General features: G+C 35.4%; 1 protein-coding gene across 1 annotated transcript in view; it reads left to right on the top strand.

The window, feature by feature from the left end:
• The window catches only part of THEMIS (thymocyte selection associated), a gene marked incomplete at both ends in the record, with an annotated part of 119,061 nt that overhangs the window by 47,526 nt on the left and 54,679 nt on the right, over window positions 1–16,856 (top strand). The window contains 2 exons of the mRNA XM_080663863.1: window positions 827–1,285; window positions 15,466–16,514. Of these exons, the coding sequence (XP_080519989.1) occupies window positions 827–1,285; window positions 15,466–16,514 (1,508 nt within the window). The remainder of the gene's footprint in view (window positions 1–826; window positions 1,286–15,465; window positions 16,515–16,856) is intronic.

Below are 16,856 nucleotides of genomic sequence, written 5' to 3'. Positions count from 1 at the left end.
TGTACATGCTGCCTTACTCATTCCCACAGATTACATCACCACACTTTTCCAGGAAGTTTATATCTAGAATTAACCAAAAATTTATTCTTTTGAGCAAAGATCAACTATAAAAATAACCGGACTCAAAGTTTTTCACCCTTATTTTTATTGTCACCACCTGACTGCCAACACTTTTTCTTCTCTTTATGCACATTTTTCTCCACCACAAGTTATGCATTTCAAAGTGCTCCTGCACATATTCCCGTGTTCTAAACCAGGCTGACCTTCACAATGAAAAAAATTGGACCATTTTACAGTGTAAACTTCAGTGTCTTTCAGTACAATCACAATGTTGTACAATCATCACCAGTATCTAGTTCCAGGTATATTGCTTTTGTAATTATTAATTTACCATAAGAGTTTCCTTATAGAATCTCTTAATTCTGGTGTGTCTGGAGGTTATAGTTATGGGAACATTGATCTAATCCAATCCTCTCATTTAAAAAAATGTGATCTTGAGAGATTAAATGCTTTGTTCAATATCACACAATCAGTATCTCATCCAGATTTTCCATTTCCAAGAACAGGGCCTTTTCTCTGTCATGGTATTTTTTTCTTGTCTCCATTTATGTTGCCTAGGTCTGGTAATCCAGTAATCTACCGAAAATACAATAAAATTTTTCCTAAAAGAATTCAGGAGTCAAAGAAGTATATCTGATCTTAAAAAAAAAAAGATACATTACTTTTAAAAGCTACATTATACTTGTTTTATAACGGTCTTGCTGTGATTTTCATAGAGAACTTCCATTGTAAGAACTCTCTTTAATTCACACAATTCTGTTCTTAGGTCTTTTTAAGATTGTGGCTGATAAAACTCCATACCTTACTATGGATGAAATTATAAGGACCATCCATATTGGATCAAGTAGACTAGGGCATCCTTGCTTCTATCATCAGAAGGATATGAAACTAGAGAATCTCGTCATAAAGCAAGGTGAGAAAATCATGCTCAACTCAGTTGAAGAAATCAATGGAGAAATAATGGTGAACTGTGGAGTGGTAAGAAATCATCAAAACCACTCATTTACTTTGCCTTTGTCACAAGAAGGAGAATTTTACGAGTGTGAAGATGAACGTATTTATACTCTAAAGGAGATCGTTGAATGGAAGATCCCAAAGAACAGAACACGAACTGTGAAACTTACAGATTTTTCAAATAAATGGGACTTACCCAATCCATTCCCTGAAGGTTTTTATGGTGCTCTGATACTCAAGCCTGTTTATGAAATTCAAGGTGTGATGAAATGTAAGTATCCACTGAGAATGATGCTCTATGAGCAGGAGCATTGTGGGGTTTGGGAAAGGGCAAGGCTTTGGAGTGAAGAATGAAACTCTGTCCCGTCTGTTCCTTAATGTGGCCCTTACTCCTGTTTTTGTGACAACCTTTACATAAGCCACCATCACTGGTAATAAATCTTCCCTACTAGCTGTACATCCCTCTGACAAGGGAAATGATGTGATAAATTAATTTACACATAGGTGTGCTTTAATATGTAATCTTCAGGAAATTGTTTGCATTTTAAAATAGGAATAGCTAGAGAGAGCATTGTTACCCTAAAGAAAGTATTATCTTGAGTTTTCAGGATTAGATACATAGGGCAAGTCTTGAACTTTCAGTCAAAAGTCCTGAATTGTTAGTCAGAATCCATAACTTAATAGATGGTGACTTTGGGTGAGCCATTGAAAAACAAACAAACTGTCTATGCAAAAAGGATGATGATATCCCTTTGCCTGCCTTTTGGAGTAGTTTTGAGAATAAAATTAAGTTCTAGTCAGGTGCTTTGTATAATATACTTGAGAACATAAAGTAGTATGTAAAAATATTTGGTCAACATGTACCCCTCTCTCCAATTCTACATATCTCTTCTCCTATTAATATTGTTGCCCACTTATACAATTATGAAAAGTTGATGTGAAAGTTTGGGTAGGTTTTGAAACTACATGCTAAATTTTGTTATACATAAATATTTAACCAAAAATTGATTAATTCATTTGAAACAAAGGTATAGGTAAGGAATTCCACTCAAATAGTGATTAAAAGATTGAGGCCACAGCATGATTATTTTTTAATATGAGGTTGCAAAAAATTTTAGTTCTCACTCTAGTGTTTTGTTAGTTAACCCAAAATGTGCAATCAAAATTAATAATAGAGTTTTCCTCAATATTCATAAATAATGGATAAACTTTTCTCATTTTGAAATTTGTTCCTTTTCTAAAACCATTGGTATCTCCTATCACACGGCTTCAACTGAAGGCCAACCAAGAACCTAAGCATCTGAACAAGATGTTTACATTTCATAAATTTAGATTAGGGACCAATAAAGATTTCTCTGAGGAAATGGCATTAAAAAAAAGACCTGAAGGACGAATAGCCTAACAAGGAGGGAACAACTTTGGAGGAAGTGTTAGCCGCTTGTGGCAAAGCAGGTAAGCAAGTGATTGGAGCTGTAGTGCACCAGGTGTAAAGAAATAGAGGAAGGAGAAGGCAGGTTGAGACAACTAGCAAATCATGCAAGACAGAGTGGAATGAATCACGGAGGGTTTTGAAATATATGCTAATGGGTTAGCATTTCACAATTAATGAAGGTTTTTCAGCTGGGAGGAGCAGGATCAGCAGAGTGCAGTGAGGCCATTAGGTTTGTGGCAGTGTTGGGGATTCGTACAATAGAATTTCCAAAGTACAGACAGAGAAAAGTAGTTGTTTTGACAGGCATTTAAGAAATACAACCAGTAGGATATAGAGAACTATTGGAAGGGGGTAAAAGTCAACTTGAGCTATAAGACTTCTGGCCTCTGGATTGATATATTGGCTGGATGGTGGTGCAGTTTGTTAAATATAAACATTGACAGAAGAGAAGGGGATTTAAACTGAATTGTTTAGATGGGCTTAGATATGGTTTCCTGCTAACCAAGATCCCAGAAGAAATCCTTTGGTTGAAACAAAATCCTTCCAAAATGTTATGGCCCAATTTCCATTATTTAATGACATGGAATGGAATCTTGACTTTAATTATTTTGAATCCTTAATTTCATGGAGGTTATTTTAAACATTAGTTCTTATTGTATTACAATTTCAGGACAGATGTTCTATGAGACTGCTTTGCCTGTGTACTGACCTGCAGAATATTCCCTGGCAATGGAGGAAGGGTATCCAACACAAAATGCCCAGTTCTTAAAATATTTGTTGTTGTAGGCATTTTTCTTCTAAATATGAAGTATAGACTATTTTGAAGATCAGTTGTGCTCTTGTTTCACATCATTCTTTCTTAAATTGAAGATTCAAACTCGCCTTGAAGTCAAGGGCATGTTGCAAGTTGCTTTCCAAAGGCCTTCAGTATCGGGCACAGTTCAAACCCCTCTTGGCTGTATCCTTTACTTTCTAAAATCACAAGAGAAAGAATATGTCTGAGCCAGGGTTATCAACTTTTCAAGAAACTTTAGGGGAAAAGGCAAGAAGAAAAATATTGAGAACTATAGGAAGTTATGAAATATTGATACGCTGAAAAGAAAACATAGCAAGTAAGTAGAGAAAAGAGAGAATAAAGATATTCTACATTTGGTATTAGTTTTAAATATTGTATTATTGTGAAAATTTAGCTTCCATAAAAAAAGAAAAGTAGCAAAAAGTGTTTAAGTGAAATATTTGTCCCAGAAATTCTTGGTTATAATCCTCATTACAGGCCTGAAACCCCTCTAATTCTCATACATTTAATATTTTTTAATTATATCTTTTTGGAAAATAGATGTAGATAATTGTCCAAAATCTCTACTTACTGGTCTCATATAAGTCATAATGAAATCTATTTGTACTTTTCTCAGGAAGGTATAATTTATATTAGTGTGTAAGAAATGGAATGCATAATATTTGCAAATGAAAAATTGAGTCAGCTATTTAAATTTACTTCCAAAAATTAGAGTTCATTGTCATTAAAACTTTTTAATATTGTTATATTTTAAAGTATAGATTGATCATTATTTCTTTCCTAACTGAAATTTTAAGAGTTGGAAAGCTGCATTTTCTTTTAGGAGAAAAACTCAATGCCTTCCAGAATTTGTGGGTACAGTTTATGCTCAGATATATGACATATTAATTCACATATGAGCAGAATACAGAAATCATACAAGCAGAAAGGTGATATCAGAAAGGCAGTATATGAATATTGTTTAATAGGTGATAAATGGGTGGCAGAAATAAAGCATTGATCTTTTAGTATCCTGAAGGAAAGACCATCTCATTTTATTTTAAAAAATAAATCCAATCTTTATCAAAGTTAAAAAAAGTTAAATAGTGGTAAAAGACTTACAACAAAGTTATCAGCAAACTTTGTGCCCTTGATCATTCCCTAATTTCCCCCATATTCTGCTATTTCAATGAAACTCTTTTCAGCATTCTGTTTCTGTTTTCTTGTATTTGCATTTACATTTTGAAATAACACAGCGATTTTGCTATTTTTCAAGTCACTGACTTTGACATAACTTGGTCTACTTGATATGGTGATGAAGATTTAATTCTCTTATATTTCTACTTCCTCTTCTCCTACCCTATTCTCTCAGTATATGGTAAATTATGGTTAATGTGTGTTTTTTTTATGGTAACAATTCACTGCTGAATCAAGTTGTGTGAAATGACTATAATTCTATTTTGCATAATTCTTTGGTTTTCTGTAATGATGATCTTATTGTTTCATGCTTGTTTTTTTTTCAATCTTAAGTCTTAAAGTATTCTTTAACATCTCTGTAAAAAAAAGAAAGCCATTTAGTGTAGTTTTCCACTGAGACCAAACTGTCATAGCTACCTTTTCTATTGTTTTCCCCCTGCAAGTATTCCTCCTGGAACCCTTCATTCTCATCCTCTAATGTGAATTGGTTGCTTTCTAGACCTATTGCATAGGTGCTTGTCTTAGTCAGCTCGTGCAGCTATAACAAAGATATCATAGACTGGGTGGCTTACAAGCAATAGAAATTTATTTCTCACCATTTTGAAGGCTGGAAGTCTGAGATCAGGCTGCCCTCAAGGTCAAGTTCTGGTGAGGAACCTCTTCCACATTGCAGACTCCTGACTTCTCATTATGTCCTCACGTGGTGGAGAGCAGAGAGAGAAAGCAAGCTCTCTCATAAATCGTATAAGGTCACAAATCCCATTCATGAGGACTTCACTCTTATGACCTATCTAATTTTTATCACCTCCCAAAGGCCTGACCTAATACCATCACATTGGAGGGTAGGGTTTTTAGGGTTTCAAAATATAAATATTGGGAGACACAGACATTTAGTCCATATAGTGCTGTCCAGGAACTGTTAAAAATCATCTTCATGGTTCCCCTTTGACTTGCTTCAGTGTCTACTAGCAGTTTCTGAAATCAAATAATTGCTTTCTTGGTTTTCTTCCAGTTTTGAGGAGCCCATCCCCCACTTACTTCCTGAGATAAGATATTAGTTAATGAGACCACCTGAATATTTGAAAAATCTTTATTCTCATGTAAGATTAATAGCTTGGCTACTTATAAAATTCCATGTTGAAATAATTTCTACTCAGAGTTTTGAAAGCTTTGCTGCCTCATGCTCTACCTTCTGATATTGCCTTGGAGAGATTATCCACTGTATTCTGAAGCTGCAGAGCAATGTCCTCGGTAGTGGGTCAGTCTGTGATTTCATTGTGATGGCAGTTTTCAGTATGGAAATTTAGGGCCTTCATTTCTGGTATTATTTCTTTGATAATTCTCTTTTAACCATTTTTTTCTCTTCTCTCTTTTTGTAACTTCTGATCTCTTGTTGAAGCTCCCATGTTGATGTAGGATTTTTTTTTCTTCTCTATTTTATGTCTCTTTGTCTCTGGTTTCCCTTTGGGGAAAATTCTTTAACTACATTTCCAACCGTTTTAATGATTTTTTTAACTTTAGCTATCATATTTTTAATTTTCAATAGTTATTTCTTACATAACTTTTAAAATATTACTGTGTGCTTATTTTAAAGTAGCAATAGTTTATCTCTCTGAGAATGTTTTTACAATTTTTAAAAAAGGTTTCTACTGTTCCTTGCATTTTATCTGCCCTTTAGGGGCTTAAAAAAAAACTTTTGGTCTGTCATTTGTGTTAAAAGTTCTTTCTCAAATCTTAAAGATAATTTGTCATTTGTTTATATCTGCATGTGAGACTCTTTTTAATGAATAAGTGAGGCACTATTTATTTATACACAAGCTCTTTGCATATGAATTTTAAATTTCATTTAGCCAACTTGTTTTTTAAAATTTACCTTTATTGTTGGAAGTATTACATATGTCCCCCATTTTCCCTCATTGACCTCTTCTAGCCTGCCCACATCCCCCACCCCAGGTCTTCACCACACTATTGTCTATGTCCGTGGGTTGATCTCTTCCCACCTACCATCCACCCCGCCTTGCCTCTGAAATTCAACAGTCTGTTCCATGTTTCTGTCTCTGGATCTATAGCAATTTATTTTATTCCACATATGAGTGAGATCGTGTGATTCTTGTCTTTCTCTGACTGGCTTATTTGGCTTAGTATAATACTCTCTCACACGTTGCCTTTAACACTTGATTAAGATTGCCTCAGCAGATTTCCAACCCTGCACTATGAATTCAGGTCCAATTGTAAAGGATAGGTCCTCATATGCTGAGTTGATACTGAGAGTATTCCAGAATGAAATATTAACTCTCCAAGGAAACAGGCATGACCCAACATTACCCAAGTTAAATGTAAGACTTATTTTCTTTTTAAAAATAGTGATCAGTGTGGTCCCCAAAATTCACACATAGCTAAAAGATTTGTTGCAGCGGGGAAATGCAGAAAAATACCACATTATGATTAACATTAGCTCCAACTGCAAAGGGACTTTCCCTGAAAGAACAGGCAGAAAGACAAAGTTTAGTGGAATGACTCAGCAGCATAAAGAGGAAACCAGTGCAGCCTTTTTAGAGAAAATAGAAAGGACTTTTTTTTTCACAAGAGCTCCCTTTGGATAACCAGAAAACATACCCAAGCAAGAGCAATTCATGTTCACCCAAAAAAAAACTCAGGAATTCTAAACTAAGGTTGCAGGAGTATAAATTATTTTTACTTCAGTTTAGTTTGAAACTGAAAAGCTGTAATAAACACCTTCAGGAATGTCTTGTCTCTAGTGCTTTGAATTGCTGCCTTCTTATATCTTCATCATTTTGAAGTCAAGTTAACTTTTTTGGAAAATTTTCTAATTTAGCTTACATTCTACAGCTCAGTTTTTTTTGTTTGTTTGTTTGTGTGTGTGTGTGTGTGTGTGCGCGCGCGCGCGCGTGTGTATTTGGTTGTTTGTTTTGCTGGGGGGGCGGTGTAGAGGAGAATTACATTTTCTAAAATAGCAAATGCTTGTTTAAAGAATATATAACACACACACACACACACACATACACACCACTAGAATTATATATATCCAAATGTAAGCAGTGCTAACATAAAGCTGATAAATTGATAAAAGATTTACAATCTTTTATCTTGTTTTTCTCCCCTTTTATTTTTAAGGTGTTTTATGAACATGACAATTATTGTTTTACAAAAAAAACAAGACAAAAAATGTTGGTTTCTTTATCTTTCTCTTGGACACAGATATAATAAAATGTGTCATAAAAACTAGTTAATCCTATTTCAGTTTAAAAACTTAGAATATAATTACCAAATTCTAGGTAATTTTAAACAAATATAAATTTGTATTTTAGCTTTTCGTTATAGAGAACTTAAACCATTCATGAGTAAAGAAAATAGTATAAAAAACCAGGAAAGATTTTGTTTTACTGTATTAACAGACATAAGAGCAAAATATATAAAATTTTAAATTGGTGAAAAACAATTGGGCAGTTTGAGTTGTCAGTACACTGGGTATCTATGGGCTTCATTGTAGATAATAGACAAAGAAAAGTGAATGCTCAGATTTCAGCTTATCTTCCCATTGTGCTGTCAATCTGCCAAATTCCTAATTTAATTTGGTCATTCTGAATCTCAAATAGTTTGATATAACTCTTGAAATAGTTATTTATCCTCTACCTGGTATTCAAGGGGTTGATTCATCTTCATAATCTTATTTTCAACAGGTCTCCTGTCCAGACCAAGTGCTCTACTTTAAAATCCCAGGACTGGATTTCATGTTAGTCATTGACTATACCCTATCTTGGCTTATGATTTCTCCCCATCCTTATCAGCTCATATTAAAGCTGCATCTTTCATAATATCTATCTTTATCTCCATCCCCAAACTAGATGTGTTATTTCTTTCACTCTTTTTATTCCTACTGTGGATTTAATGAACCTTTTATAGGATTCCATTTTCTCTTCTCTCAGCCTATCTTAAAAAATAATTTTAGTGGTTGCAGTTTGCAATGTACATTTATAATCGAAGTCCACTTTCAAATACTATCTGTACTTCCTGTGTAGTGCAGATACCTTAATAATAGAGTATTCCCAATTCCTCTCTCCTTTCCCTAACAACATTACTGTCATTCATTTCATTCATTATGAGCTATATTAACCTAATATATTATTGCTGTTATCAGTTATATCAATTAAAAATAGAAAAAATAAAATATTTTATTTGCCTTCATTTAGTCCCTTTCCAACACTCTTTCTCTCTTTATGTAGATATGAGTTTCTGACCTATATAATTTTTCTTCTCTCTGAAGAAATTCCTTTACATATCTTGCAAATCAGATCTCTCTTAATTTATGTTTATATTAGAAAGTTTTTATTTCTCCTTCATTTTTTAGGTGAGGTAAAGTTTTATCTTTATCCTATTAGGGTTTTGTGCTGAGCCTGAGAATAAAATTGACGTTAGACAGATTAAGAGGAGAAACACATAAAAATTTATATGTTTTAAGTGACAAATTTACCTAAGTTTTATGTGACACAGGAGCCCTTATAAGGAAATAAAACCCCAAAGAAATGGTGAAATCTAAACAAAGAGGGGAAATTGTGGAAAAGTAACTAAACTATGTGGAGGTTAAAGGAAGGTGAGAATTATTTTAACAAGGTCTGTTTGTACAAAATCCTCTTGAATCTCCCTAGTTTCTTTATTCTTGGTAAAGAGAGGGCATCTTTCATATGGGAGCTTTGATCTCCTATTTCTAGAAGAAAAGGGGAGCTCAGAATGCTTTTCTTGCATCTGTACCTTTAGCTCAAAATAATCCTTATGCCAAAGTGGTATATTTTTGGGTGGCATATTTTGCCACCTTGACTTTTATAGGATAATCTTACTGGATAAAAAATTCTCGGTTGGAGGTGTTTTTTTTTCTTTCAACACTTTAAATATAGTGCATACTGTTTTTCTCTTTTCATGATTTCTGAAGAAAAATCCAGTGTAATTCTTATCCATCTTCCTGGATAGGTAATATGGTTTATTTTTTTTATTGTTTATGTTGTTTTTTTCCTTCTGGCTTCTTTAAGTTTTCTCTTTTCTTTGATTTTCTGTAGTTTGAATATGATATGCTTAGATGTTGACTTTCTGCTATTTGTCCTGCTTATTGTTCTCTAAGCTTCATTTGTTTTGGAAAATGTTCAACCACTATTACTTCAAATATTGCTTCTGTTCCTTTCCTCTTTTCCTTCAGGCATTCCCATTTCCTTCAAGTGTGTATGTTACACCTTTTGTAGTTTTCCCACAGGTCTTGGATATTCTATTCCTTTTTTTTGCATTTAAATAGGGTCTTTATTTCTTTGAAAAACACTTAGAGAAAGACTATAGATGTTGTTTTATCTTGAACATATAACTTAATCAGAACACAGCAGGAATAAATACACAAAAAGCCAAAGATATGGCCTGACACTTTTTCCTCTGCTACATCCACTAAATGGAGATTTAATTAAAAATTACTATCTATAACCCAAAACACATTCAACCACATTCTCATACAAAGCTTACACTTTAACTCGGCTAAGCAACTCTTTTTTTACATAACGCTAATCAAATGTCTATGAAGACAGAAAGACCATTATTGTCATTTCAAAATTATTCAGATGGTTGTTTCAAACATTTTACCCACTCAGGAAAGGAAGTATCTTAAGATCTACTTTCTATAGCTCCTTTCCCCCCCACCCCACCTCCTTTTTGGGAGAAAGTGGGGTATAAAAGTTGCTTGATCCACAACTTAAGTACTGCAGTGAAGAAGTGTGGGATATTTTAAGGTGTAACATTTGCCTTTCAGCTTAAAACATGGAGTCTAGATGCAGCTACCACCACACAGCCCTAACAAAGAACAGAACAAACAACAGGCCAAAATTCTCAAGAGTTGTAGTGGGTTATTTATTCTATTTTAACATTGAGATAGTTAAAGAACAGTGCTGGGCCACTGAATTGTACACTCTAAAGTAGTTCATCGTATGGTGTGTAAATTTCACTTCATTTTTTTTTTCAAGTACTGGGTGCTTTGAAGGCTTTAGAAATTATATAGAGGGAGGTGCTTTTGAAGGGTCCTTTGTAACAGAGCACAATAGTGGGTCTCAGTACCAAATAGAAGCTGGAACAACAAAACTGTGCTAGGTACAGTATGTTCCAGGGCCAGTTTGTAGCTTCCAGGAAACTTTAGAATAACTGTAACATGTGAATTTGGGCTAAGAAGAACGTCAGGTCAATAGCTACTTAAGAAAGTTTGATCTGAGGAAAATGGATTGGTTCAACAATTTCCAGTGACTTCATGGAACTTCTGGGTACTTCAGTCATATTGTCAAGCCCCTTAGATTTCTTAGGCTTGCCCTCACTTTTAGGAGCCTAACCAGTTGTAAACCAGATTTCTGTATAACTCATGGGAAGATGCTATACAACTCTGTGGAACAGAACAGATTCTCCTTAATGAGTTCTGAATTCTCAAGAGTGACTCTTTAGGAAAAGCTCCTGATTAAAGAAACTGTAGGCTGGCATGCCCAGCAATATAATACTGATGGCAACAAATCATAGGGCAGTAAGGAGGTCCAAGAAGCAGTGGCTTCTTGCTCCATCAGCATGGTTTCACAAACATAGTATTCTTGAGCAATAACTTATACTTTGAAGCATTATCATTTTTAAATGTCATACTTGACATCCCAGTTCACATATACAAGTCCAGGGAGTTTAAAATCTTTTAGTATCAGGAAACTAAGAGTGCTTCCAAACTAGGCATACTTGCTATTAACCAAATAAAGAGGAAAAATGTGTTCCATATCCCTTTATCTCCATCCCTGTTCTACTACATCTGCGGCAATTTTCCTAAAGGTCACATCTAAGAGTACAAAATATAAAGACCAAGAGTATATTAATTTAACTACTTGCAGGTGTGTGTCTATTCACATAGCACATTCTCTTTTGGGGAAAACTGTTACAATATTTTTATAACCAGTTATGATAAATTTTTTAATTTCTCTCTGCTCTTCACCAACCTACTGCTTTTAATTCCAATTTGTTATATAAATGAAGCAGAATGACATAGTCCAACTAAGAAGAGAAACTTTCCCTATGTAGGTGGAAAGCTATTTTCTTTCCAGTTTATATGTGAGCCTGGTAGAAACTAGTTCATACCTGTAATATGGGCTCAACTGCCAAACTCATCATATGCCATACACACTCCTTTGGTCTCAATCCTTCACATCATACATAACATGCTCACCAATTCCTCACGCTTACTGGGCTTACCTCCACCTGTCCATTCTCATCTCTGGCTTTTCCCAGGCCTTCCCCTTCACTCTGCTTCCACATCCTCCTACTGTACTTTCAAAAAGGAATATTTATTTCATTGTGCAGAGTTTTCCTTTAGATGTTCAACTTATAGGAAATACGACCCAGGATTCCCAGGGCAATACCATGCTTTCTACAATTCTTTCCGACAGTCTAACTTCCTAGTCTTAAGAAAGGACTGGAGGAAAAGCAGGTAAACATCATGGGGGTTAGGAATAAGTACATGAAAAGCCACAGAGATGGCCTGACACTTTTTCCTCTGCTACATCCACTAAATGGAGAATTAATTAAAAATTACTATTTATAACCCAAAACACATTCAACCACATGCTCATACAAAGCAAGGCTTACACGTTTTTCCAACCTTCAGCCCTAAAGTTAACATATCTACCATCTTTCTCTGGTTCTCACTCATCATTCAGCAGAGTGGTCAGCATGCTAACCACAGACTCCTAACCACAGTCTCTTTTTTTATTTTGCTTTTCAGTTTGGGAAGTTTCTATTGACATACCTTCAAGCTTACTGATTTTTTTCCTTTGCTCTGTCCAGTCTACTCATGAAGCCATCGAAGTAATTTTTCATTACTGTCGCAGTGTTCTTAATTTCCCACATTTCCTTTTTTCTCTAGAGTTTCCATCTCTCTGCTTACATTACTCATCTTTTCTTGCATTTTTGTACCCTTAAGATATTAATCATATTTTAAATTCTCAGTCTGATAATTTCCAAATCTCTGCCATATCTGATGTTTTGATGTTTGCTTTGTCTCTTCGGACTACACTATTTGCCTTTTAACATACCTTGTAACTTCTTGTTGAAAGCTAGACATGATCTAATAGGTAAAAAAAGAAACTGAGGGCCCTGGCTGGTTTGTCTCAGTGGATAGAGCAACAGCCTGGGGACTGAATGATTTCATTTTCAATTCTGGTCAAGGGCACATGCCTGGCTTGCAGGCTCAGTCCCCAGTGCGGGTGTGCAGGAGGCAGCCAATCAATGATTCTCTCATCATTGATGTTTCTATCTCTCCCTCTCTCTTCCTCTCTAAAATCAATAAAAATATATTTTAAAAAAGAAAGAAACTGAGGTAAATAGACCTTTAGTGTGAGGTTTTACATTTATCTGCTAGGAGTTACACTGTGTTTACTGTCTGCTATAGCTGGAAAGGGTATTGACTCTTATTCTAAATGAAAATGACTACCATTGTGTGCCCATAAACAGAAGAGAGACATGATAAATTTAACATTAAAAAAATATTTGGCTGGCTCATAAGGATTTGACTGTAAGAAAACTGTAGGAAGCTATTGCAATAAAGTAGGCAAGAGATAATGTAGCTTAGATCAGGGTAATCCTATGTAATGGTTGTTAGGGATTAGAAAAAGAGAAAAGCTAAGTATATTTCTGAGATCTCTGGGATGAATAATGAGAATGAATCCTCAATAACAGATAGAAAAAGCAACAAATAGACTAGGGTTTGGTTGAGAAGGGCAGAATTTCAGTTTGAGCATGTTGATTCTGATATATCTATTAGATATCCAGGTAGAGGTCCCAAATAGATATCTGGAGAACAGGAGAAATACTTGGTTAGAGATAGTTTGGAGAGTCATCAGCATACAGATGGCACTTAAAGACATGAGAGTGCAAGATTACAGTGGGCGTGAGTGTAGACAGGGAAAGGAAGAGAACCAAGACACATGAAAAGGTATGTGAGGGGGCAGGGAAGAGTGGGTGGTGTGAAGAGAGAAGAAACCAGAAAATAAATTGAGAAGAATCATAAGTAAGACATGGAAATAAATGAAGAAACTATAGCAAAGAGGAGCAAGTCAAGTCTACTCTGTGAAGTGCTGCTGATATATCAAGTAGAATGAGATAGGCTAGTATACCTTTAGTGGATTTGGTACAAAAGTATTGAAGACAGATTAGGAATTCAAAACACCAAAAACAAACAAACAAACAACTTAACAGAGGTTAGATAGCCTGACCTGGAAGCTTTTTCTGGCAGTAATAAAGTCCTCCTAAATTATTAAGACAATTCCTTGCCCTCAGTGGCCACTGTGTGCCCAGATATATATTGGGATGAGCTCTCATTAGGGTGCCGATGTTGTGATGGAGCAATTTAGCTGTTCCCTCAACTGAGAAGTGGCATGAGCCTGTGTATTGCTAGCTCTACAATTATTAAATCTAGCCCACTTGGATCTAAATAACTAAGATTTAGAGTATCTAGAATTACCTAGGGGTTCAAGGAAGCCTGTAGCAACAATCTCAAAAATTTGGGTATCCTAAACCTTATAAAATGAACTGATAAAGGTAATGAGTGTTCTTTTAGCCTCTCTCTCTCTCTCTCTCTCTCTCTCTCTCTCTCTCTCTCTCAGTGAATAATTTTTACAATATTTACCGACCTCCAGCCTACATACAAGCTTTGATTTTTTTTTCCATTTTTCTATTCAAGGAAATTGTACTTTTTCATTCTGTGTCTTCAATAACTTTGTACTCAGAATGTACAAGTAATATGATACAAAGTATAGAGTTATATCATTTTCAAAAGCTGCATACATAAAGTTAATAGTATAAAAATAATAATATAGGTAATATTTTATAAAAGGAAGTTCTGTCTTCTAAATCTTCCAAATTATTCATTTTCAAAAGTATGCAAGGAAGAAAGAATATTGACAGAAAGGTGCATTGAGATATTGGTATGCAATGGTGGATCATGAAAACACTCTAAAACAAAATCCTGCTAATAGTAACGTATAACTTTATTTTCAATGCAAGATCATTTTTAAGCCTACTCTGTGGGGTAGTACATGGAGAGCAGATAATTTCAGGACAATATTTTAAGTGTCTCCATAGTCTCAAATAAAGAGTTCTGGGACTATGGGCTCTTGAAAAAAAAATATAGAGATTCATTAGTCCTCAATGATACATCAGATAAAGAATGCATTGGTGGGGGATAAGGACACATATGTAATACTTTAATCAATAAAGAAAAAAAAGAATACATTGGTAAGCATCCCACTGGCATAGATAGGGCTCCTGAGGGGCTCCTCTGATTATGACCCATCCTGTGTCACCCTTTCTGTCCAGGTGTTAATGTAGCACCAGCAGAAAAAGAAATAACTAAAAAGATTACATAATGATATCCATTTCCATATATTAATCTTAAGTACCTATATCCCATGATTTTGCAGTGTCGCTGTACTGCACATGATAACATTTTGTTTAAATAATATGTCTCGGGCCTTACGCAAGGTCCTATTTGAAGTACCAAACTTTCTTCTAAGATAATTTTACATATATTGTCTGGACTTCGAGAACATGATAAAATAATATGATAAACCTTTTGGAGAAAAATACAGACATACACATTATCACATATGCACATATATTCATGTATGTTATGTGTGAAAATTGTAAGGAAAAATGAGGAAATGATTAACACTAGAATCAGGAGAATTGTTACTCTTAGGCTGCAATAAGGAGGATGTGATTTTGGTGCAGTTCATAGGGCTCCAAGGTACTGGTTAATGTCTATTTTTTAAGCTGAGCAATGGGTTTATGGGTATCGGTTTTATGTATGATTTATTTCATTTTAAATTTTGAAAAAAGAAAAGTCACATATAAGGAATGTTATATCAAGAACATCTGAGTGTTTTTTTTTAATTAAATTTACCTATGGCATCTGGAGACATCTTAATACCTCCTCACAGCAACATTTTGATGCACAAAATGTCATACTTTTTTTTTTCAGTCCAAAAGGATATAGTCCGCATCCTCCCCAGTTTAGATGTTGAAGTCAAAGACATTACTGACAGTTATGACGCCAACTGGTTTCTTCAGCTGTTATCTACACAAGATCTTTCTGAAATGACCAGTAAAGAGTTCCCCATTGTGGCTGAGGTCATAGAAGCACCTCAAGGAAGCCATCTCCTCACAAGCATCTTACAGCCTGGGAAAACCATTGTGATTCACCAAAGGTATCAGGCATTGAGGATCTTAGCTTCAGAAATTAGAAGCAATTTTCCTAAAAGACACTTTTTAATCCCCACTAGCTATAAAGGCAAATTCAAGCGGCGACCTCGGGAATTCCCAACAGCTTATGACCTTGAGATAGCGAAGAGTGAAAAGGAACCTCTCCACGTGGTGGCCACCAAAGCCTTTCACCCCCCTCATGAGGAGTTGTCATCCGTATCCGTCGGGGACCAGTTTCTAGTGCATCACTCAAAGACCACCGAAGTCCTCTCTGAGGGTATCAAAAGAGTGGTGAATGTTCTGGCCTGTGAAAAAATCCTCAAAAAATCCTATGAGGCAGCACTGCTCCCTTTATACATGGAAGGAGGCTTTGTGGAGGTGATTCATGATAAGAAACAGTACCAGATTTCTGAGCTCTGTGCACAGTTCCACTTGCCCTTCAATGTGAAGGTATCTGTGAGGGATCTTTTCATTGAAGAAGACATTTTGGCTGCTACACCAGGACTGCGGTTGGAGGAAGCTATCACGGACTCCTATCTACTCATAAGTGACTTTGCCAACCCCACAGAATGTTGGGAAATTCCTGTCAGCCGCTCGAATATGACTGTTCAGTTAGTTAATAATTTGTCACAGGATACGGGATCATCTCTAGTCAGGACTCTGATCGAAGAGATCACTGAAGAACAATATTACATGATGCGAAGATATGAAAGCTCCTTCTTGCACCCCCCACCTCGCCCTCCCAAACATCCCTCCGTGGAAGAAGCAAAGCCACCTCTGCTAAACATAGCAGAAGAAAGGACTGTGGGTCTGCCCAAGTCTCCCAAGGTAAGGCTATGGTTTTGCAGTTTTTCTTCTTGAATGTTTTTCTTGGGGCAATTTATTTCAAGTCTTTTCTGAGTTTATTTTTTGCTTACTTTTCTTTCTTTCATGCCATATTTGAAATGAGCCATTCTGATGCACAATAGATGAATGAACATCAACAGGGCATAAGCTGTTGCAGCATTTTGTATTTTGATGCTTAACCAGTAAATGTGACAAGACGTTTATAATGAACTGGAAGTAGCAGGGGTGACATTTGGATATGTTGACCCAAATTGCCATTTCGATGGTTTTAGTAATTAGGAATGTTTTATACATTGCCTCAGAAGCACATCTCTTTTATTTTGA

Source organism: Plecotus auritus, assembly GCF_963455305.1.
Source record: "Plecotus auritus genome assembly, chromosome: 4".
In the NCBI taxonomy this organism is placed as follows: Eukaryota; Metazoa; Chordata; class Mammalia; order Chiroptera; family Vespertilionidae; genus Plecotus; species Plecotus auritus.
The sequence above is the reverse complement of the archived record's forward strand: the minus strand, read 5'-3'. Positions and strand labels throughout refer to the sequence as shown.